The following is a 24599-nucleotide window of genomic DNA, read 5'->3' as shown; positions in this document are numbered from 1 at the left end:
TCTGTCGGTTTGTGGTTTGGGGGGAATAGAGTGAATTAAGATCAGAGCAGAGTTGCTCAGGACCACGTCTCTCCTGCTGTTAACTAGCTCTGTGGCACTAGTAGGACAAATCACGTCTCATCACTTTGTAAAAAAAATATATCACTAGCCACTTTAAACAATGCTACTTAATATAATGTTTACATACCCTACATTATTCATCTCATATGTCTACGTATATACTGTACTCTATATCATCTACTGCATCTTTATGTAATACATGTATCACTAGCCACTTTAAACTATGCCACTTTGTTTACATACTCATCTCATATGTATATACTGTACTCGATACCATCTACTGCATCTTGCCAATGCCGTTCTGTACCATCACTCATTCATATATCTTTATGTACATATTCTTTATCCCTTTACACTTGTGTGTATAAGGTAGTAGTTTTGGAATTGTTAGTTAGATTACTCGTTGGTTATTACTGCATTGTCGGAACTAGAAGCACAAGCATTTCGCTACACTCGCATTAACATCTGCTAACCATGTGTATGTGACAAATCAAATTTGATTTGATTTGATTTTAAATATGCACGTCTGGAGCGCTGCGACTTTGTTTCTATCATGGGCAAGCTAACATTCATGTAGTGTAGGGATGGGCAACTGGCGGCCTGCGCCCCCCCCCCCCCCCCCTTTTGTAGGCCCTGCGGATCAACAATAATTTACAAATAATAATTTAGAAAAATAATGTATGAACTTGCTCGTGGTCTTAACTTACTGGAATAGTCAAATGCATAAGGAGCAATTTCCACAAAAAAATTGTGCATCAGCAGTTTGTCACTTTTTATGTCAGTCACTGACAGTCACCCATGTCAGCTAACATTTTTTAGATTGTTGAATTATTCTAGCCAGCTATCTAAGCTTGTAGTAATCGTGGTTGATTTACCGACCTGGGGCCCCCATTGATCTTGTTAGTCACTCTCACTCAAATATCATATTAAAAACTGCAAACATTTCTCTTCACCATATGGCAAACTGTGTAGAATGGCAGGGATTAGCTGTAAAACGGCGAATAGAATGAAACATGTCATAAAATTGCAAAATCATCTCTTCGCCACATGGCAGACTGTGTAGAATTGCAGCAAACTTGCTTTAAAACTGCAACATTGCAGCCTCTGCTCCTGTCATGTTGCATGTCACATGTCACATGTCACATGTCACACACATAGAAGTTGTCCTCCTCTTTCTCTTTCTCAGTACTGTTTGAGATCACACCTTTAACAAGCAACTTTAAAAGCATTTCTAAAGTCTTCATAAGCACCACATAGCTTATAAAGGGTTTATAAAGGCTTCATTCATTTAGGTTTTGGTTAAAGTAGGAACATATTTCTCTTGGGTTAGTAATCACTTTCAGAATGCAACCTACTACACTTTGCATGTTGGTGGAGAGTTTTAATTGCAGGGGTCATATACTGCACTACCTCTTACGGACAGCTGTTCCTGTATTGAAGTAACCAATGCACTCAGTATTTTATGACGGCTGGTGAAAGGAGAGAAAGCGTTGTCAGACCACAAACACTCAAGTCCCAACCACATCTGGTACTACACTCAAAAGGAACTTTTCTAATCCAAGAGAAAATTATCCAAATAACAACACAATCACAGGATCTGTGTCCGCACATGGTATTGAAATTCATCCCACCTGGCCAAAAACACCAACCTCTCTGAATGTGGCCATAATCCAATCACACGGGACGCATTTCAACACCAGGCATAGACAGAGTGCATTGTACATTGGCGAGGCATTGAACAAGAGATGGGAGTTCTTCTTACCTATTCACCACAATAACAGGATGGACTCAGATCGACCCGTCAGATCCCTGGAAACGAGGGGCTGCAATGCAAAGTGTCTGTGCAGGCACTAATCCCTCAGCCACATTTCTCCAACCCATCTCCTCCTGTAGGCATACTATTCCCCTGGCTGCAGAGCGGAAACGGCACATGGGGCTGCTGGGTATGCCACAGCATGTTATTGTCTCCTCTCTCTCTCAGAGGGCTGGGGTCCAGCTGGCTCCTGCTGTGTGTTTGCATGTGAAAACCAACGGTGGGTCCCTTAACACATGGTGCAGGGCAGGGCAGGGCAGAGCAGGGCAGGGCAGGGCAGGGCAGGCCAGGCCAGGCCAGGCCAGGCCAGGCGGCGACTAGATGGGTAATTGGGATGCAATCAGAGCCCTTCACTAGTGAGCACATGTTCAATCCCTGGTCCTCATCTTTACCCTTTCTCTACCTCCCTCTCTCTTCTCTCCCTCTCTCTCTCTCTCAGCCCTCTAGATAGGGGAGAGGGTGAGGCTGCCTACCCTGAGAGTTGAGATAAAAATTACCTGCCAATTCAACTGATTTAAGGGTACTGGTTAAACCATATAGCAACTAGGGAGCATGTATTATGTTGGCTATCGTAATGATGTGTGATATGAATAGTTATCTGGGAGAAAGCTTGTGTTTCTGTAGGCTGTATGAGTGCCACATGTGCATCTTGAACACATGGCAGGTGCACCCAACCTTGGACACCACAAGTGGCGACCCGTCATTCAGGGCAGGTGGGGCAGCCTAGCTCAGTGCTTTCTGTGGTGGTGGGGCAGCCAGCGGAAAATACGGAGCATAGGGGTTGGTAATGTTCTCTAGTTGTGCCGTGATTGGCTCAGTGTTCTGTCACTCATAGGGACACTAGGTCACTGCTAAATCTAAGGGTAGAGCTTGAAAATTCAAGCTCCTTGGGTGCTGCCATAGAGTTACATTAGAAGTGTCCATCCAAGAAGGCTCACAGATAAATATAATGTCAAATCACGTTACATCTACAGTAGCTTTGATAGGACTGATCATGTCAACATCATCCTTTTAAAATCTTAGCTAGCAGTCATGAATCAAGTCGACAATCTACTGGCAAACCCTTTTAATCTTTGTCAAATGAATATACATTATAGATAAAACGTATAAGTGCTCATCGGCCATTAGACATAAATATAACACAACAAGTTGGCTATTGCAAATTCAACAATGAGTGGTTTAGAAGGAATCAGTGGCTAACTGCAAGCATTGCAATCTATCATTAGCCTGCTATTCAGTGGAGTGGGTGTGTGGTCCCAATTCTGGGTTTAAGGGTCTCTTTTCACATTAAAATGATAAACATTCAACATTGGCCATGCTGTCAATCCAGTATGATTTCTGGAGCGCTCAAAACAACTGTTAACTCTGACTTCAGTGAGGTCAATCAACTGGGAACTCAGAAACAAACGAGCTCCGACTGGGAAAATAAGTTTTGAACCTTGTTTTTTTTTCAGTGCCCAGTTGTCTTGAAAGCACTATAAATCCAGAGAGTGTCAGACAAAATTTTCCCCCAAAGGCCCGCAGCGCCACCTTTCTGTTCAAATGAGCACAGCACAACACAGTGAGTCCAAAAATGTATTGTATGCTGCTGCATAAGTGATGTAATATGCCAGGGAGATATGTATCCCTTAGCTAAGTAAGTATGCATCCCTTAGCTAGGTAATACTAAGTGTATGTTAAGCTGTAACTAGCTGTTACTAGCCCATGTGCCTCACCCTAATAATGTGGTCTATTTTCCCCTCTTAATTTTGCCTACTGTTCTGATTTGGTGGTGCACATGTGTAACTGTATAGCTTTTATCCGTCCCTCACCCCGACCCGGGCTCGAACCATGGACCCTCTGCACACATCAACTACAGTCACCCACGAAGCATCGTTACCCATCGCTTCACAAAAGCTGCGGCCCTTGCATTGCAAGGGGAACAACTACTTCAGGTCTCAGAGTGAGTGACGTCACAGATTGAAACGCTATTAGCGCGCACCACCGCTAATTAGCTAGCCATTTCACATCGGTTACACATGTAGCCTATAACCTGTTTTAGAGAAATGTAATCATTGAATATTGTAAGAGCTTTCATTGTCTGCTTATATGCAGCCTTTATTTATCCTACTGTTCTGACTTGGTGTACTGGGAGAACACTGTAAGAACGGCCCATGTTCTGAATTCTTTCGCTGTACATTTCAAAAGTTCTGAACAAATAGATATATTGACTATGTCAATCCCATTAATGTCTTAACCGAAATTACGGATTGCTTCTTATCCGCATGTCGTCCCCTTATGCCATAGTTTGTACATCTCAATTGTCAGTGGAAACCACATTTGTTTAAGCAAGTCAGCCAAATCAGCTATGTTTTTTAAAGTCAGTAAATGAGGCTGAATGAACTGTTTCACTGCCAGACAAGACTCAGCTGATATCCAGGTGTAGCAGTGGTAAAGGTGTTGGCTCTGCTGTTGGGACAGCTTTATGTAGGACCCTAACAGTTTGTGGGCACCGTTTGTCACTGTTATAGTGCAATTAATGTATTGTTTAGTGCTGTGTTGTGTAGTGGCTTTGCTGGCATGCATTCCCAATTATACATTTTTTGTTTCCCCCACCAAGATGTACATGCTAAAATCACCACTGGACAGCACTTCTGTTTTAAACATCAGTTGACCAAGCTGTGTCTCCTTATGAAACTGCAGAATTCTATTTGTATTATTTATTTTACCTTTATTTAACTAGGAAAGTCAGTGAAGAACAATTTATTATTTACAGTGAAGGCCTACCCTGACCAAACGTGATTTATGCTGGGCCAATAGTGCTCCGCCCTATGGGTCTCCCAATCACGACCGGATGTGATACAGCCTGGATTCGAACCAGGGACTGTAGTGACGCCTCTTGCACTGAGATGCAGTGCATTCGACCGCTGCGCCACTCGGGAGCCCAATACAGCGAGTTTGATTCTAGGTCTTTTCTGGCTATATTGGCACGGCTGCGGCGCACATCAGTCTATTCACGAGCGTAGAGCTCAAAAACGACGAAAGGGGGTGTGTGAAATTATTGGCAGCGTTTCAGGTGGCTCCAATAGACACCTAAAGCGTGACTTGCCCGTGTGTTTGAGGGAGAGTGTGTGTATATGCGCATACGTCCGTGCGTGTGTGCCACACACACTTGCATTCGCTCACAACATGGCGATGAAGCGCCGAGAGACACGACGGCTCTCTCCCAACTAAATGCGACCCTGTTCTGAGTGAAAGCAGGGGACTATGTCAAAGGGATATACATGAACTAATAGCCAACTAATAGCCTACTTCAGAGAGGGGATTATTGCGGATTGTATTAGATATATATATATATATATATATATATTGCTAGCGGTATAGCTGGCTGTAGAGACCCACACGCTGCTTCACCCCTCTGCTGGAAATCAATGCTTTACATGGCGGTGGAGACTATCTGGGTTTTCTATGTACTTTCGTTGGGCTTCTGTGGACCATCCGCTCAAGGTAAGTCGCTTAGCTTAATAGAAATGTTATTGACTTGCGCACGCCTTTCAAGTTAGTAATGTATTCAATTATAGTTATCTTTCAGAACATTTGCAGGTGCGATAACAAGAGATTGGTTAGTGAACACATTTTGCACCTTGCTCGTTGCAGTGTTTGTATCTAACTGTTGAGTCTAGGTATCAGGACTATCAAAGGCTGTAACGTGCTTATTTTTGTTCAATAGCCTATTCGTCTTCCAGCACACGCTGTCTGTCTGGTTTCTCTTTATACCCAATGCTGGACTGCCGGTTACAAAGTTAGTTGCACATCTGCAACTATGTAACCATTATCTGCCCAAAACGTATTTAATGTTACTGCGGAGTCATGCGTTCGTTCTTTGAAGACATGTGTTGTGGAGTTGAGTTTGAGGAATGTGGGTTGCGTTTCAATGAGCGTTAAACATGTGCCCGTGGGTTTTCTGCACAAATATAATTTTTCACAATTAAAATAGCGTTGCCGGTGGGACAAAATCGTTTTTCAGATGTCACTATTTTATAAATCGAACGCAATACCCCATATTACGACAGTTGTTTGCCTCTAGTAAGGTGTATGCCAAAATAACACTGTTATTACAATTATTTATGAGCTGCTCATACCTGACACACGATCTGGATTTTTAAAAATGCCTAAAACAATAACGTTTTTTTATTTTTATTTTTTTAATCTATTGTCACAATTGTATTTATGTTGTGCTCTTGTCTCAAAACAAATGCAGGCTTATTATGTTTGGGTGGTGTTTGAATCGTCATATCAAACATGTGCTTTGTGTTTTTGGGGGCTTGGGAGAGGATGCACTTGGTCGCTGCCTTTCAGGCATTGCGGTGGCCTTCAGATAGAGAAGGGAAGCTGTGATTTGAGAGCCAGGGAGCCACCGATAGGCGGCGAGGGAGCGAGGCAGGCGCTGAGCGAGAGAGACCAGCCACAGCATTAACATGACAAAGAAAAGTGCAGGAGCACGGGAGGAGAAACATGAAATAGGCCGATGGGATTTTGTTCTGCATTAGCCTATTTGACGTAGGTCACTTTAGAGGAAAGGCAAACATATTGGATCATTGCTTTGAAAAACCTGGAGGAATAGTGGTATCAGGGCTGACAATGCTTTCCTGTTAATCAAGATGCATGGAGGAGCATCCCTGTTCTACCTGACTATGTACAAGTGAGACTTCAAGTATGGCTTGCAAACCTATAGGATCGGAAAATTAGTTGTTGATCATGTCATTTGGACTAATGCATTTTCAATGCTTGAGAGCACAAACTGTGTACCTTGATAATGCATTTTCTACCCATTCTATCCATCATGTTGTCTCAATGTGGTTTAAGATGGAGATACAAACTACAGTACATTATCTTGAGGGGTTGCTTGTGTGTGTGTTTGGAGCAGGCAACAGTGGCATGTGCTCATCACAAGGCCCACAGTAGTGTGTTTGAGCATCTCCCTCAGCCCTCATACACCCTGGGGTGTGTTCCCACAGTGGAGCACTGTAGAGCCTTCGCTGGACTGGTGGGAGCTTTCGTGTGAGTGTGGCATGTTTGGAGAGAGAAAGAGGAATGTTATGGGTGGTGGGTTGGTTGGGAGGGTATTGTGGGAACTGGAGCTGGCGAATGGAGGTTACTGGGTGGGAGTAGGGGGTGATAGTGGGGCAGGGATGAATTGACGGGTGCATGGGACTTCGCTACATCAGATCCACAAACAAAGAGCTTTTTTTTTTCCATTCAAAAGATCAAATGAAAATATGTCAACTCTGCTGAACTCATCAGGAACAAATGAATGCTGTGGGTGAGTGTGTGTGTAGACAAGCTCTCTCTCTCTCTCTCTCTTTCACTCTCACTCTCACTCTCACCCAGTACTCCTGCTAGGAGTGTCACATGCACACCGACCAAATTATTGGGGTTTTACTGAACCCTCATCACTACTTCACTCAAAAGAGGCCTCCTCTCTATGGTTCCCAGCATTGTCTCCCATTCTCCTTTTATTCTCTAATCCTGACTCGCTCTAGTCATCCTATCTCACCCATGGTCAATGATTTAATGCTCAGTGTTAATCAGCCCACTGACCCCTGCTTCAATTTGACTCCTCCTCACTCTTCCTGCCTCTGTCTGAAACTCAACTGACCTCTGCCCCTCCGAGTCCTTCGTCATTGACTCTGTTCAATGCCTCCCTCCCCTTCATTCCCCCTTCTTTATGTAATCACATATATTAACTGGTTGTGATTGGTGAAAGAAGTAGGTTGGTAGGTAACCTTAGTTACCCACAGGGCCTATATACACCTAATCCATCTCTATTACATGCCACTAGTCTGCAGCACCCCACCTCAGCCCCTGTCTGCAGCTACCACAGCACCCTACCTCAGCCCCTGTCTGCAGCTACCTCAGCACCCTACCTCAGCCCCTGTCTGCAGCTACCACAGCACCCTACCTCAGCCCCTGTCTGCAGCCACCCCAGCACCCTACCTCAGCCCCTGTCTGCAGCCACCTCAGCACCCTACCCCAACCCTTGCCTACAGCACCCTACCTCAGCCCCTGTCTGCAGCTACCTCAGCACCCTACCTCAGCCCCTGTCTGCAGCCACCTCAGCACCCTACCTCAGCCCCTGTCTGCAGCCACCTCAGCACCCTACCCCAACCCTTGCCTACAGCACCCTACCTCAGCCCCTGTCTGCAGCCACCTCAGCACCCTACCTCAGCCCCTGTCTGCAGCTACCTCAGCACTCTACCTCAGTCTCTGTGTGCAGCTACCTCAGCACCCTACCTCAGTCTCTGTCTGCAGCACCGTACCTCAGCCCCTGTCTGCAGCTACCTCAGCACCCTACCTCAGCCCCTGTCTGCAGCTACCCCAGCACCCTACCTCAGCCCCTGTCTGCAGCTACCACAGCACCCTACCTCAGCCCCTGTCTGCAGCTACCTCAGCACCCTACCTCAGCCCCTGTCTGCAGCTACCTCAGCACCCTACCTCAGCCCCTGTCTGCAGCCACCTCAGCACCCTACCCCAACCCTTGCCTACAGCACCCTACCTCAGCCCCTGTCTGCAGCCACCTCAGCACCCTACCTCAGCCCCTGTCTGCAGCTACCTCAGCCCCCTGCCTCAGCCCCTGTCTGCAGCACCCCACCTCAGCCCCTATCTGCAGCTACCTCAGCACCCTACCTCAGCCGCTGTCTGCAGCTACCTCAGCACCCTACCTCAGCCCCTGTCTGCAGCTACCTCAGCACTCTACCTCAGTCTCTGTCTGCAGCTACCTCAGCACCCTACCTCAGTCTCTGTCTGCAGCACTGTACCTCAGCCCCTGTCTGCAGCTACCTCAGCACCCTACCTCAGCCCCTGTCTGCAGCTACCCCAGCACCCTACCTCAGCCCCTGTCTGCAGCTACCTCAGCACCCTACCTCAGCCCCTGTCTGCAGCTACCTCAGCACCCTACCTCAGCCCCTGTCTGCAGCTACCTCAGCACCCTACCTCAGCCCCTGTCTGCAGCTACCTCAGCACCCTACCTCAACCCTTGCCTACAGCACCCTACCTCAGCCCCTGTCTGCAGCCACCTCAGCACCCTACCTCAGCCCCTGTCTACAGCACCGTACCTCAGCCCCTGTCTGCAGCTACCTCAGCACCCTACCTCAACCCTTGCCTACAGCACCCTACCTCAGCCCCTGTCTGCAGCCACCTCAGCACCCTACCTCAACCCTTGTCTACAGCACCGTACCTCAGCCCCTGTCTGCAGCTACCTCAGCACCCTACCACAACCCTTGTCTACAGCACCGTACCTCAGCCCCTGTCTGCAGCTACCTCAGCACCGTACCTCAGCCCCTGTCTGCAGCTACCTCAGCACCCTACCTCAGCCCCTGTCTGCAGCTACCTCAGCACCCTACCTCAGTCTCTGTGCTCTTGGCTAAAGTTATTTGAACTTTGTCTGTCAAAAATCCGCTTGTAATAAAAGCTGTCTTATTTTATTTATTGTACCCATATCTCAATCCCTTGGTCCTTGAGGTGTGATTGCTGTGTTTCTGACAGCCCAATGGGGTGGAAATGGCATGTTTATAAGCATGATGAGTGTAGTGTGTGTCTGACTGTGCCTACTAGGGCTGAGAGTTATCCAGAATTTCAGTCCTGTCAAACCGTACATTTTTTTACCGCACAAAACCATTTACGTATCAGCGATCTTGATCCAGAAGAGAATTGAATGTCTCTGCTGTAACCAAGAAGTTTGATCTTGACATCTAGACACTTAGCTAGCAGGTCAGCAAGCCAAATGCACAGCTGGAGCCCTGAGCCAGATCTGATTTATTTGACACAACTTAGATGTCTTGTTATAAGCAGTGGCATAGGACGCCCCCGCAATGGCAGTGAAAATCATACCGTTGGTATTTCGAAATACCCCGGTATATGGTATAAGCAGTATATCGCCCAAGCCTAGTGCTCTCTCTATTTGTATGTGAGTGCATCTTGATCCCCCTGGAGATACACAGCTAAATTAGGGTGCATATTATTTAAAGAGGCCCCAGGCTGAATTTGAGCTGCATATCTTTGTCCGGTGAAGATGTTGGTTTGTATGGCTGTCCGCGTGTGTCTGTTCATGTTTGGTAGTGTCAGAGGAGGACCAATCCTAGTCCCAGGGGCGGCAGGGTAGCCTAGTAGTTAGAGCATTGGACTAGTAACCGGAAGGTTGCAAGTTCAAATCCCCGAGCTGACGAGGTACAAATCTGTCGTTCTGCCCCTGAACAGGCAGTTAACCCACTGTTCCTAGGCCGTCATTGAAAATAAGAATTTGTTCTTAACTGACTTGCCTAGTTAAATAAAGGTCAAAAAAATAAATAAAGGACTGTTCAGAGGGAAGTAGCTTGAATGAGACAGGGAGACTTTCACTTTTACTGTATGTCTACTGGGCTCTTTATTGTGGTGGCCTTGAGGTTCAGGGTTTCTGTGGTTGCCTGTATGTGATTCAGAGAGCTTCCCTTTAACCAGAATACTGTCAAACCTCAGACGAGTAGTCAGGAAGCAGAGGTCGTCATGTTAGTAGAACCCGTCTTTGTTGTGGATTACAATGCCAGTCAAAACGTTATTCACCCAATTTTACGTTAAAGTTCAGTGATTTATTTCACTCAATACATTTCAGTATCTGGAAATATTTGACTGGTTACACTTCATGCTATTGTGTGTGTGTGTGTGTGTAGTAACACTGTAATTGCCCCCTAGTAACAATATTGTATGTAATGGAGCGGAATGTTTTTGTTGTTGTTATTACCAGTGCACCAATTCAACTTTTCTGTGGTAGACTTTTGATCTGCACCGAAACGCTTTACGTGTAACGTACGTCATGATGTTGAGATCCGTCCACCTGTGAATGTAAGACGTCCATCCTCCTGCACTGTTGGAGATGTCTGGTCTCTAAAGCCTCTTTCCCTGCTCTGATGGCTGCCAGCTGGGATAAGAGCAGAGCTCATTCTGCTCAATTAGACGGCACCTAAATCTCTGTAGGCTGACGTCTAGGATTCCTCTAAGTTTCTCAAAACAACCTTTACACTTCAGCCAACTCCGCACTAAAAAAAGGCTTATTGGTTTTTAAGTGATGCTACTTATTTGACTTATCTCTGCAATCGGTTTTGGGATGATTATTTAGTGAACACAATCATCCCAACATCACAACACACAGGCCTACTCCTTTTACATAGTCACGGACGACTGCTACACTGCATGACCCTCAAGTCCATTTCCCAGTACTGGCTGTGGGGAGTTCCCACTGGCTGTGGGGAGTTTTGATGTTCTCTAGAAATACATATCAGTGCCAAAGGGACTTCAGAGAGAGCGTTGTGAGTATTGATGCCCGCCCTCCCCCCACCCCCCCGGCTATAAACAGCCCAGGATCAATAGTGCTGGATCAATATGCTGTGTGATGTGTTTGTCACAGGCTCAGGGATGGGTCCAGTCAGGTGATCCCCAGAGTATTCCACTACAGCTAGGGCGCTGAATGTTAAAACACTCAGGTGCTGCTGCTGTGTGGCCACTGCCTACTGTCGGCTAGTTTTAACAGGACGATACTGCTATCTTGAAGAAAAGTAGTTGATTTGATGGATTCATTTTTGTATTGTATAATGCCACACGTTAGCTTCATCAATATATTTATTTTAGATTGTTCTTATTTATTATGTCTGGCTCATTATGGTTTGTGAGCTGTGAAATCTAAGGGATAATAATTTAGCCGTTAAAAGACGTGTCTGTGTGGCAAACGAGTCACAAGCTACAGGCTATATGTTTTTGTTCTGTTGTGTGTGTGCTTTAGGCAGTGATGGTGATTTGTGTGTGTGAGAGCAGGGTCTCTTCCTCACGGCGCTGGTTGGGTAAACAGTCATGCGATCACATTCCATCCATTCCGCACTGCTGTCCACTCAGTCACATGACCAAGGAGGAGTAGCATGGGGCTTGTAGTGGGGAGGGGGACTGAGGAGGGGAGAGAACCCTGATTGAGTAGGCATGGTGCAGAGTAGGTCCCAGTCCCAAATAAATCCCTTGCCCCTACCTCTAAATACTTTTTGCATATCTGAAAAGATAAGAAGGGTATAAACAATATGTTATAGATCTACTTATAACTGCTCTAATTACGTTGGTAACCAGTTTATAATAGCAATAATGCACCTCTGCGGTTTGTGGTATATGGTCAATATACCATGGCTAAGGGCTGTATCCAGGCACTCCGCGTTGCGTCGTGCTTAAGAACAGCCCTTAGCCGTGGTAAATTGTCCATATTCCACAAACCCCAGAGGTGCATTATTGCTTAATTAACCCTCTTTTATGCTAGGTGGGTTTTTCACCATATTGCTTAATCCAATCAATGACTGTATATATGAATGGACAAAGCCCTTGATCATGTGACACCATTCATATGTGAAGACTCAATAATAGCGCATTGAAGCCCAATGAAGTCGCTTAAGATGTGGTCTCATGGAGACATAATATGCACAGTTTTAGCTGCTCCAGGAAGAGACGTTGCAGGCTAGCTCAGTGCTGCCCCTTCTTATTGAGTAACTCAAGTTGAAGGCCGACCGGGGTACGGTATGCTGCCGTTAGCAACTAAATTGTTCTTATAGCTTCTTTTGGGTGCGATTTGGTGTGATTTGGTGTATTAGAAGCAATTATTGGTAACGTAATTGTTGAGTATTTTTATTTTATTTACATGAAGACAGCCATTTTTCCATTCACTGTAATGAGGGATCCTGTTTTCTGCTAACAATGCCTGCAGTACCGTGTTTGGCCTCGAACTTCCGTGGCTTCAATAAGAGGGGGCAGTCGTTCTATGCTGCATCCAATTTAAGAGACTGGAAGGGTTCAGTAGGAGCAGGAGCTAGGGGTTTATATTGGGCTCGGCGTAAGAGGTTGTACAGAGTACACACACACACAAAACTCTGTAGCATGTGACACAAATCCAACCAGATGACCTGGCCGCCAGAGTGAAGGAAAAGCAGCCAACAAGTGCTCAGCATATGTGGGAGCTCCTTCAAGACTGTTGGAAAAGCATTCCAGGTGAAGCTGGTTGAGAGAATGCCACGAGTGTGCAAAGCTGTCATCAATGCAAAGGGAGGCTACTTTGAAGAATGTCAAATATAAAATATATTTTGTATAATGTATAATTGTGGTCAAATATATTGTCCACCTTGCACCATTCACTATTTATTCTATAATTAATTGAAATTGAGAACTTTTGGTGTTTACAAGTATTTGTTTGATTTACAACCGCACAGAATCCCCCCAAAATTATATATTTCACTTAAAAGTCAAAAAATGACCTGGACTAAGTTGGTCAAAAATTCAAAATAATTTGGTTGGAGGCAAGTGAGTTGTTCATTGTGTAGTTTATCTCACCTGTGGTAAGTTGCAGGGTAGAAATAGCAATTTAACCCGAGAAAACAGAACATTCTTACAAGTATATGACCAATATATCATCTTAATTCATAACACACCACCACTCGGTTTCTATCAGTGCTGTTGATCACTGCCTCGTGATACTATCAAGTGTCTCCCTCCGAAACCACTTGGTTGAATTGATCAAATCAAATCTCAGACACAATAATAAAACGTCAAAGGGGGAGTTCTGGTTTTTTAATAGTCTGTGTCCCTCTCTCTCCAACCCTGCAGCTACAATATATGACCTTGTGGTTGCCCTGGAAGGGCTTTCCCATCCTGCAGCCTCCCGTCCGTCCCATGTTAGTTTTGTTGCTGGCGTTGTTGACCCATTGATGTAGCCGTGGCCGCACCGAGGCCCCTAGCCCCATGCTGCTCTGAGGCCCTTTGTAAAGCCTATAGGAGCACAGGGCTGTGATTGAAGCAGCCCAGGATTTGCATGGATGAGTACTGTACATAGAGTGAGCACACCAGCAGTCCTGAAGCACCGGAGGGGAACAAATGCTAGCTCAGGCCATGTTTCTCTTCTCTGTTGTTTCTCTCTGTCTGTCTCTGTCTCTGTTTCTGTCTCTGTCTCTGTCGCTGTATCTGTCTATCTGTCTGCCTCCTATTGTTAATGTTGCAGACTGTCCTTTTGAGTATAAATGTAAACATGAGAGGGAAAGAGTCTAGCTCCCTGGGCCTCTGCTATCTCTCCAGAACCGCATTATGATTGGTCACTTTACTGTACGCCTGGCCTATATGATAAACAGTATAAATGTGATAAAGAGTATAAATCCAGTTTGTGCCAACTTGAGAGCGGTGTGAAAAGTCATGTGGGTGACTGTGAGAATCGTGCTGTAGCTGAACCGCTGGAACGGCCAGCACCTGACACTGCAGCTGCTGCTGGGGTGGCGTGCCTTTCCCCACTCAGTGTGTGACTCAAACTCTACGTAGCCTGTCCTGGATGGAATTACAGCATGTGGATATTACTCTTGAGTCCAACTGAAAATCACCACCAAGGCAATGTACTGTTTAGTGTTTCCCAACTTCTCCATTGTTGTCGTTTGGTCTAGACCAAGACAAGGTACATAGACGGAGCAGAACGAATATGACCCCCACTGCGTGAAATTTAAGGCAATATGCAGTATATTCCATGTCGTATCCCAGAAATGGACTTGCCATAGGGCAGTTTTGGCAAATGCCAGACTGGCTGGTCCATCTTCAGTCCAGTGGGCCTTTCTAGATGCGTAGAATGATCATTATTTGGTTAATAATGCGAGCCTAGAGGAAAAAGGGGGACTTAAACAAGAGCCAGAGAGAGATATTAATGTGTGTGCTTTACCTCTTCGCCCTACTCTAGAGAGTGGCGACAGTGATTCCGTTTTTCTCCGGGAAGGATCTGATAACATTATACCCCACTTCAGCAGGCTGTCGGTGTCGCAGATAAAGCTATCAGGTTAAATGTGTAGACAATTGTGAGATATGTTTGGTTGTATAAAATTGTCGGCATGTCAATGTTATTGTACGTGGAGCTCCCTAGTGCGTGGTGAAACTGGAGAGTCCCTCCCTGTCCACCTTGGTTTATGGCTGCCTGGGACTTTCCTCCTTGTTGCTGCAATGTTTGAAAACTGATTTTAATGACCATTAATCCTATGCATACCTGTTATGATAAATGTCTTTATTGTACAGTTATTCATTTATATACAATATTGGGAATTTGTGTAATAATTATGAGATTTGAATATTAGCAGGTACCTTTTCCAAAGCCACACAGTTGATATAGATGTTTTCAACTACTGTAGTTACGCCACTTGGACCACAAATTGTTTTAAAAAACATGATTTGATATTCCTGTGAGTGGGTGGGTAGGCAGGCGTAAACCCTTTGTCTTCATGCACATAAAGTATTTTAATTTTAATTACATTTTATGCTGACACACACACACACACACACACACACAGGGGCAAACGCATGTTCCAACGTCCTGCTGATCGTCAGACTATTTGCACAGTGCTATCAATCAGCCCATCTGTCTCTGTCCACCCATTCTGTGGGGCTGGCGCAGTGCACATAATGTTCCCTGCTCCTGTGGGTACATACACATGTTCACACTAGAGGTCGACTGATTCATCGGAATGGCCGATTTAATTAGGGCCAATTTAAAGTTTTCATAACAATCGGAAATCGGTATTTTTGGACACTGACTTGGCCAATTTAAAAAATATATATTATTATTATAAAAACATTTTCTTACACCTTTATTTAAAACTTCTTATGGCTGCAGGGGCAGTATTGAGTAGCTTGGATGAAAGGTGCCCAGAATAAACGGCCTGCTCCTCAGTCCCAGTTGCTAATATATGCATATCATTAGTAGTATTGGATAGAAAACACTCTGAAGTTTCAAAAACTGTTTGAATGATGCCTGTGAGTATAACAGAACTCATATGGCAGGCAAAAACCTGAAGAAATCCAAACAGGAAGTGGAAAATCTGAGGTTGGTCGATTTTCAACCCTGCCCCTATTGAATACACAGTAGGGCTTCCACTAGATGTGAACTGTCTTTAGAAACTTGAATGAGGCTTCTACTGTGTTTTGGAGCTGGATGGGAGCTCTTTGAGTCAGTGGTCTGGCAGAGAGCCAGGTCCTGGTCACCCGCATTTCACATGATAGCGACCTGCGTTCCATGGCTTCTCTACAGACATAGGAATTCTCCGGTTGGAACTTTATTGAAGATTCATGATAACAACATCCTAAAGATTGATTCTATACTTAGTTTGACAAGATTCTTCGACCTGTAATATAACTTTTTGAAGTTTTCGTCCCGACTTTCGGCTGGACCTGCATGAGCGTTTGGACTTGTTAAACCGGGTGAAAAGCAGGGCCCACTTAAATGTCGCCTACAAAACAAGGACACGACCGTGAAGCTTACTTTGGCTATAGTGCCACTAACAAAGAAAACTACCCCCAAATACCAAAGGAAAAAGGCTGCCTAAGTATTATTCCCAATCAGAGACAACGATAGACAGTTGTCCCTGATTGAGAACCATACCTGGCCAAAACATAGAAATAAAGAACATAGAGTTTCCCACCCGAGTCACACCCTGACCAACCAAACAGAGAATAAAAAGATCTCTATGGTCAGGGCGTGACAGACTGGTTGTGTTTGACACACATAAAAGGTTATACATTTTAAAAGTTAAATTACAAATATGTAGGCTATATTAAGGTGTTAAATTATAGGTGTTTGAGGAATAGCCGCCCGGATTGGAGAGGAGGAAGAGTGCATGTTAAACTTGTCGGGAGCATGTGGTCACACAACTGTATGACGATTTGGGTGAATGATGATGCGCAACAAACACAGCCTCTCAGTATCAGAAGTAAAAACACAGCAAGACGGACCTGCTACTGTGCCTTTCTAGACCTTATAAAGTGCCGAGTAGACCCACAACTAATCCAAATGGAATGAAACGTTCAAATCACAGGGCTTTTGCGCCATTATTCAAATTACATTTTTTACTGAAGCCTAGATTTGAATTTTGTACTCGCTTGAAAACAATAGTGCAATTATTCAATACATTGTGGTGTTGTAGGCTAGTCTAGGATAATTGTGTTGTCCCAAAACAAGAACGCAGCTTTTTGAGCTGCGTGTCTCATGTCTGCTGTTCTTTCATGCTCATTGATGCACCTGGCCTCTCCGCTGCCTATCAACTATTCCTATTTCTGCTTGTTTATTCACATTGAAAATGTATGCAGCTTTGAATGCCTGGGATGATTGCTAGTTAGCCTATTGCAGATCTGGACAAACGATCCACCTACCACTATTGTCACTATGAATGATGGATAGAGGGCAGGATAGACAGACTGGTAGACTATACTGACCTTTGGTATCGTACAAAATAGCATGTGGATAAGCATAGTGCATAAGTGAAGTACCAATGCACCTTGATATAGGGGAGGAGCAAGCAGATGAGAGAATGTGGCTAGGATGGAATTGATATGCAGTATATAGTAAAACCTGCAAAAGACCAATGTTAACCAGGGAAAGAAACACACTACCCTCCTACCCTGTGCCCAATAAAAAAAAAGTCACAACCCTCCCAAAGCAAAAAAAAAACATTTTGGGGGGTAAATATTTGTGGAATTTTTTTAAATGAGTATTTGTGCATAGAGTTGTATAGTTTGTGAAGGAGCTCCATGCCATGTTGTCCATTCACCATGGCTCAGTATGAATGCCCAGCAGGGGTCTTCTGGAGTGGACCCCAGGCCCCTTAGCCCCGACTCTACTGCACATGCTCAGATGGATACCTCATAGCCCCCCTACTCACCATCCGTACTGGACAGGCAAAACATCTCTGAGTGATGATAACTGTGTGTGTGTGTGTGTCTCAGTGCAGTAATATGTTGCGGTTGTGGTTTGTCTCTCTTCACAGGGTGGTTGGTGTGATTAATGTAGCCAGAGGTGGTAGTGTGGGTCATTGTGTGTATGTGGGGTAATGGCTTCCACACAGAATGATCCAGTAAAACCTCTGGCAGTGAGCAGGGAAATGGCAGCAAATGGTTTAATGACTTAATAAGACATAATTAGTGTAAATGGAGGAGAAGAGAGCGGAGCAGTGGAGGTGAGTTGGGGTGACTGAGTGCCTTGGCTACAGCAGCCAGACATACAGCAGGCAGCCCTCTTTTATTAGCTGATGAAAAGTAGGCCAACTCCTCTGTGTTTATTCATCCCAGGATCACCTCTGGATAACAGCACACTGCTGCTTTCAGGTGCTATCTCTTTCTCTCTCTCACACACACACACACAACAAAAAACATATCCCACAAATAGGGACAATGGAGCTTTGTGTGTGTTGTGTTTGTGTGGCAGATGTATGCCAATCGCCAGTAGTGGAGGCTTTGAGAGCATTACACTGCTCTGAGACCGGGGTGGAGTGTCAGCCCCCATTTAATCAAGGAAACAATTCCATCTCCCATTAAGTTAATTAATCCAAGGCCTCGCTCAAAACAGAACCAGAGGGAAACCCACCCGGAACACTACTGGGTGTGTGGGTGTGTGTGTGGGGGGTGTACAATGCTACGAGACAGTTCTATACGGTACATTGATCATGGCTTTTCAGCTGGACAACAGGAGATCCACTGGCGTCAACTATACAAAACAATAGATACAAAACCTGAAATATCACTTCTTTTTTTTTGTTGTCATTAACCTGTTCATTCACTTGTTTGTTGTTTTTTGTTTTTTTTAAACTCTGTTTATTAAGTTTTACACACACACACACGCAGACCAGCTGGCTGGTGTGTTTACGGACATATTCAATCAATCCCTATCCCAGTCTGTTGTTCCCACATGCTTCAAGAGGGCCACAATTGTTCCTGTTCCCAAGAAAGCTAAGGTAACTGAGCTAAACGACTACCGCCCCGTAGCACTCACTTCTGTCATCATGAAGTGCTTTGAGAGACTAGTCAAGGACCATATCACCTCCACCCTACCTGACACCCTAGACCCACTCCAATTTGCTTACCGCCCAAATAGGTCCACAGACGATGCAATCTCAACCACACTGCACACTGCCCTAACCCATCTGGACAAGAGGAATACCTAGGTGAGAATGCTGTTCGACTACAGCTCGGCATTTAACACCATAGTGCCCTCCAAGCTCGTCATCAAGCTCGAGCCCCTGGGTCTCGACCCCGCCCTGTGCAACTGGGTACTGGACTTCCTGACGGGCCGCCCCCAGGTGGTGAGGGTAGGCAACAACATCTCCACCCCGCTGATCCTCAACACTGGGGCCCCACAAGGGTGCGTTCTGAATACGTATACGTATACGTATATACTGTACTCTATATCATCTACTGCATCTATGTAATACATGTATCCCTAGCCACTTTAAACTATGCCACTTTGTTTACATACTCATCTCATATGTATATACTGTACTCAATACCATCTACTGTATCTTGCCTATGCCGCTCTGTACCATCAATCATTCATATATCTCTATGTACATATTCTTTATCCCCTTACACTTGTAAGGTAGTAGTTTTGGAATTGTTAGTTAGATTACTTGTTGGTTATTACTGCATTGTCGGAACTAGAAGCACAAGCATTTCGCTACACTCGCATTAACATTTGCTAACCATGTGTATGTGACAAATACAATTTGATTTGACAACACTAAACAATATAAATAATGTACTCAACTAGACAAAAAAATACAAATAAAAATACAACTAAAAAAATAGCTTTAAAGATACCATACTTTAGACAAGTTAAACACACCAGGCAGAAGGCTACAGAGGTTAAAGGGCAATCTATAGTACAGGGACAGAGCAAACACCTCACCATTGTTCCTGTAAACAGTCAAGGGATAAGGGTGGAGAAATGCAACCACTCACAGAGAGTCATGGCCACAGACCGACCATCCACTGGACAAAAAATAAAGTTTACAATGCTTTAAAATAAAAAAAAAATAGAACGATTATTGATGTAGGCGTGAACAAAATGTAAAAATAACTGGGAAAAACAAGCTCACACTTCAGTCTCTGCCCGGGCAAGATGAACAAGGCATCCGCGGGTCACAATCAATAAGCACATGGACCTTAATGCCCCCCCAGCAAAAACACAGAGAGAAGCTCCTCCAACCCTTAAGTCACAGGGGGGTCAAATACAGACTTATTTTAGTTTTAGTTGGAATGCCATCAGAGGATGGACTGTTTAAAGTAAGACCGGAATGGAGCCCAAGCCTCATCAAACAGTTTGGGGTTCCCACGTGAATTGAATTGAATTTTTTCTAGTTTCAGAAAGCACAACACATCTCTCACCCAATATTTACAAGATGGGGGAGCTGCCATCTTCCAGTTCTGTAGTATTAGCCGTCTAGCTAAAAGAGTTGTATAAGCAACAGTGTCCGACTGGATTCTTGATAGGGGGGTACCCATGGGCAGTACTCCAAAAAGGGCTGTAAGGGGAGACGGATCTATAACAGTGTCATATATATATCAGAGAAACATTTAAATATTAATTCCCAGAAACCTGACAGTTTATGACAGCCCCAAAACATATGCAACAGTGTGGCTGGTTCCACTTTACATCTGACACAGGTAGGATCAAAATCAGAGAATATTCTTCCAAGTTTGGCCCCCGACCAGTGGATACGGTGAACCACCTTGAATAGAATGAGGCTGTGTCTAGTGCTAATAGAGGACGAGTGCACCCTGTGCAGCACAGATTCCCAGGCGTCTTCCCCAAGTTCCTCCCCCAAATCCTTTTCCCATCAAGTCTTTAAAGGCACCAAAGAAGGGTTCTGTAAGTCATGAATGATTGCATATACATCTGAAATTGCGCCCCTAGGAAGCTTGTTCAACTCCAAGATGCTCTCTATAGCTGTATTCGCAGGCCTATGGGGAAATCCAGGTGTGTTAGCTCTGACAAAGTTTCTAGTCTGGATATAGCGGAAAAAGTGGTATTGGGGGAGATTTAACTTTTCCTGCAGCTGAGAAAAAGAGGCAAATGTATCATCAAAGAATAATTGGGCTAGCGAGGAGAGGCCTAGTGAGTGCCAAAAGCCCCATCATTCAAAGATGGAGGAAATAAAATGTTCTGATTGATTGGGCCTGATAGAGAAAAGCCTCGGAGGCTAAAGGCTAAACGGAACTGATTCCAAATTTTAAGAGACTGCTTTACAATTGGGTTGACACACCTTTTGCCTAGGGACACTTGGAGAGACGAGCACAACACAGAGGAAAGTGCTGCAGGGTTACACGATTCAGATTCCATCTGGACCCAGAGTGGTCTAGGGCCAGTAGGATCAGTCTGCAGCCAGTACAGAAGGGCTCTGAAATTTGCAGCCCAGTAGTATGTCTGAAAATTTCGGTAGAGCTAAACCCCCCAATGACCTAGGCTTCTGTAAATGTTTTCTACCAATCCATGGTACCTTGCCGTCCCAAATAAAATGCATGAATGTTTGATCCAGTGAAATAAAAATAAAAAATTGGAATAAAAATGGGTAAACATTGAAATAAATATAAAAATTTGGGCAACACATTCATTTTAATGACATTAATCCTTCCGATAAGAGAAAGGGGTAGCGAATTCCAAAAAGTAAACGATTGTTTCAAACTGTCTGCTAGAGCAACAAAGTTTTCCTGAAACAAATTTGAATATTTCCTTGTCACTTTTACTCCCAAGTAAGTGAATTGATCCCGGACAATCCTAAACTGAGAACTTGTAAAAGAGCACTTTAAAGCAGCCTTGTTTACCGGAAAAAGCTCACTCTTGCCTAGATTCAGCTTGCACCCTGAGATTGATCCAAACTTTTTAAGAACAGATAGGGCACGTCGCAATGAGGTATCAGGGTTGGAGATAAACAAAAGGCGGTCGTCAGCATATAGCGAGACTTTCTGCTCCCAGCCCGCCCTGATTATACCTTGAATGGCATCATTAGAGCGTAGTGCAATGGCGAGAGGCTCGATTGCCAAAGCAAACAACAAGGGGGAGAGTGGACAACCCTGTCTGGATCCGCGGTGCAAGGGAAAATAGTCAGAGGACAAGTTATTAGTCCGTACCGAAGCCATGGGGGGAAAATAAAGAATCTTTATCCACGCAATGAATTTGGGGCCAAAGCCAAATCCCGAAAGGGCAGCTGTTAGGTAATCCCACTCAACGCGGTCAAACGCTTTTTCGGCATCAAGTGAGACCCCCACCTCCGGGTCCTCCGACGCTGGGGAGTACAGTATATTCATAAGGCGCCTAATATTGAAAAATAAATGCCTTTCTCACAAAGCCAGTCTGGTCAGAGTGAATTACTTGGTGCAGCAAGCCTTCCATACGGATGGCTAAAAGCAAAGCTAGGATTTTGTAATCACAGTTTAAAAGCGAGATTGGGCGATAGGATCCACATTCCAGGGGGTCTTTGTTTTTCTTTAATAGTAATGAAATTGAAGCCTGATAAAGACTAGGCGGTAGCTTTGAAGTGTTAAGGCACTCTGCAAATAGTCGAGACAAGAATGGGCAAAGCAGACCAGAAAACGTCCTGTAAAATTAGGTTAGAAAACCATCCGGACCCGGTGATTTGCCACTTTTCATTGCGGACACTGCTGTTGCAATCTCCTCAAGCGTAAATTCTTCTTCTAGACAGTCATGGGAGTCTGTATCAATTGAAGGCATATTCAAGCCATTATATTCAAGCCAAAGAAGGAGTCAATCAGCAAAGGGTCTTGAGGGGATTCAGAGGTGTATAGCGCAGAGTAAAATTGTTTGAATTGATTATTGATCTCTTTATGTATAACTGTGGTGGCACCAGACGGGGTCCTTATTTGTGGGATTAAACGTGAGGCCTCAGATTTACGGATCTGATGCGCAAGGAGTTTACTGGCCTTGTCGCCTTGTTCATAGACTTTGTATCGAGCTCGCAAGAGTAACTGTTCAGCTTGCCTGGTAGAAAGCATCAAATTCAGATTGGAGTAGTTGGCGCTCTTTATGCAGATCAGAGGAAGGATCCATAGCATACTTCTCATCCAATGTGGCTATGGACTCGCTCAGGTCCCGAAGTCGCTGAGAGCGAACTCTGTTTTGGTTGGCTGTATAAGAAATAATTTGGCCACGTAGGTATGCTTTGAGAGACTCCCATATATGGTACAGCAGGACACACCTGGTGTTGAATTAGTTTCTAGGAATAAGGTGATTTCAGAAGAAATTAAATTGACAAACTCCTTATCTGAGAGTAAAATGGGGTTGAGACGCCATTGATAACACATAGGAGGTCGCTGTGGAAACTCTAGTTCAAGCACTAATGGTGAATGGTCAGAGATAACAATACTCTCGTAAGTACCCCGCTCGAACGATAGGCATACGTTTTTTGTCCAAAAATAAGTAAATCAATCCGGGTATATGTTTGATGAACATGAGAATAAAAGGAATATACTGTCTATCTGTAGGATGTAGGAAACGCCAGGCCTCAAACATAGCATATTTCTGAAGAAAGGATTGAATAAGTAGGGCACATTTAGATGGGCCTGTATTTGTTTGCGAGTACTTGTCAAGAACTGGGGACATTTTACAGTTGAAATCCCCCCCTAAAATCAACAAATGAGAATCTAAATTGGGAATAGCAGACATAAAGGAAGAAATGAAACTTGTGTCATCCAAATTGGGAGCATAAACACTAGCCAAAACAAGAGGGGTAGAAAACAGTTCACCGTTTACTATGACGTATCGTCCCTTAGGATCAGCAATAATCTCAGAAGCTACAAAGGGAGTAGCTTTATCAACCAGAATAGCAGCACTTCTTGATTTACTATGAAAGTTCGAGTGGAACACTTGACCAACCCAGTCCTTACGCATCCTAAAATGCTCACCAGTCCTCAAGTGAGTCTCTTGTAGAAATACAATATTTGCATTCAAACCCTTTAAGTGTGTCAACACCCTCTTACGCTTCACCGGGTTACTTCACTGGTGTTCCTTGAAATGTACTTGATCGCATTATTTCGTCCCCTCTGGGCATTCCCGTTATTCAACCCTGTCATTAGAGCATAGAATGGAAAAGCAATGAGCGCCCAAAACCCCCAAAATCACTTGTCTCAGAGTAATAATGTACGGTGGTAGATGTTTGGAAAAAGTACAGAAAAGAAACTAAAAAGACAGAATGACAACATTAGAACTGAACAATTCAACCTGCCCCCCCATCCCAGACAATACCTCCCAAACGAGGTACAAGCCTAAATAGAACATGTTCTCTTCGCACAGTATGTCTGTGAGAGTGCGGTCTTAAACCTAAACCCACAGTCCCGCTCTTTAAAGTCGCGTTTTGGTAGTGGATAAGCAGCAAAAATAAAGATTTTTATGTATTCCCCCCCCCCCAAAAAAAGGCGAATCCCTTGTGCAAACGGAATGACAAAAGCACCACTTGTAGATGTATATAATTATATTCCCAGTCTTATAACAGGCATTGAGAGAGAAAATAAATAAAATGTATAAAGGCTCTCAGCCAAAAATTGAATTTGAAGTAAGGAAATCGTAGTAAGACAATCAAAAATGATAGTAATTATAATAGTAGTCTAGTTGACGCTGAGACAGCTTACAACCAATACCAAAAAACGATGTGTGCGCAACGTTGAACGTTTGCTGGGCATAAATGACGCTCAAAACTTTTAAAATTGAAGTGAGACCCCAAAAACCGTGTAGCCTCGGGAGACATTTACTGTTTACTGGGTCAATGCAAACAGATGCAGTAAACAAGTAACCAAAAATATTTTGAGACACTGCGTAAACAAACTGAATAGGTGAGCGAGACAGCCTAGAAACACAGGAGTTAAGTAAAACCTTAATACAATTAAATTA

At 44.4% G+C, this 24599-nt stretch overlaps 1 protein-coding gene across 2 annotated transcripts in view; it reads left to right on the top strand.

Moving 5' to 3' along the window:
* Positions 1–4999: 4999 nt before the first annotated feature.
* The window catches only part of LOC110506447 (immunoglobulin superfamily DCC subclass member 4-like), a 63782-nt gene continuing 44182 nt past the window's right edge, over positions 5000–24599 (top strand). For both annotated transcript variants that reach the window (XM_036963663.1, XM_036963662.1), the window contains exon 1: positions 5000–5359. In XM_036963663.1, coding sequence (XP_036819558.1) covers positions 5284–5359 — 76 coding nt within the window. In that variant the 5' untranslated portion in view covers positions 5000–5283. The remainder of the gene's footprint in view (positions 5360–24599) is intronic.

Source organism: Oncorhynchus mykiss, chromosome 26 (genome assembly GCF_013265735.2).
Source record: "Oncorhynchus mykiss isolate Arlee chromosome 26, USDA_OmykA_1.1, whole genome shotgun sequence".
NCBI classification, from domain to species: Eukaryota; Metazoa; Chordata; class Actinopteri; order Salmoniformes; family Salmonidae; genus Oncorhynchus; species Oncorhynchus mykiss.
The sequence above is the reverse complement of the archived record's forward strand: the minus strand, read 5'-3'. Positions and strand labels throughout refer to the sequence as shown.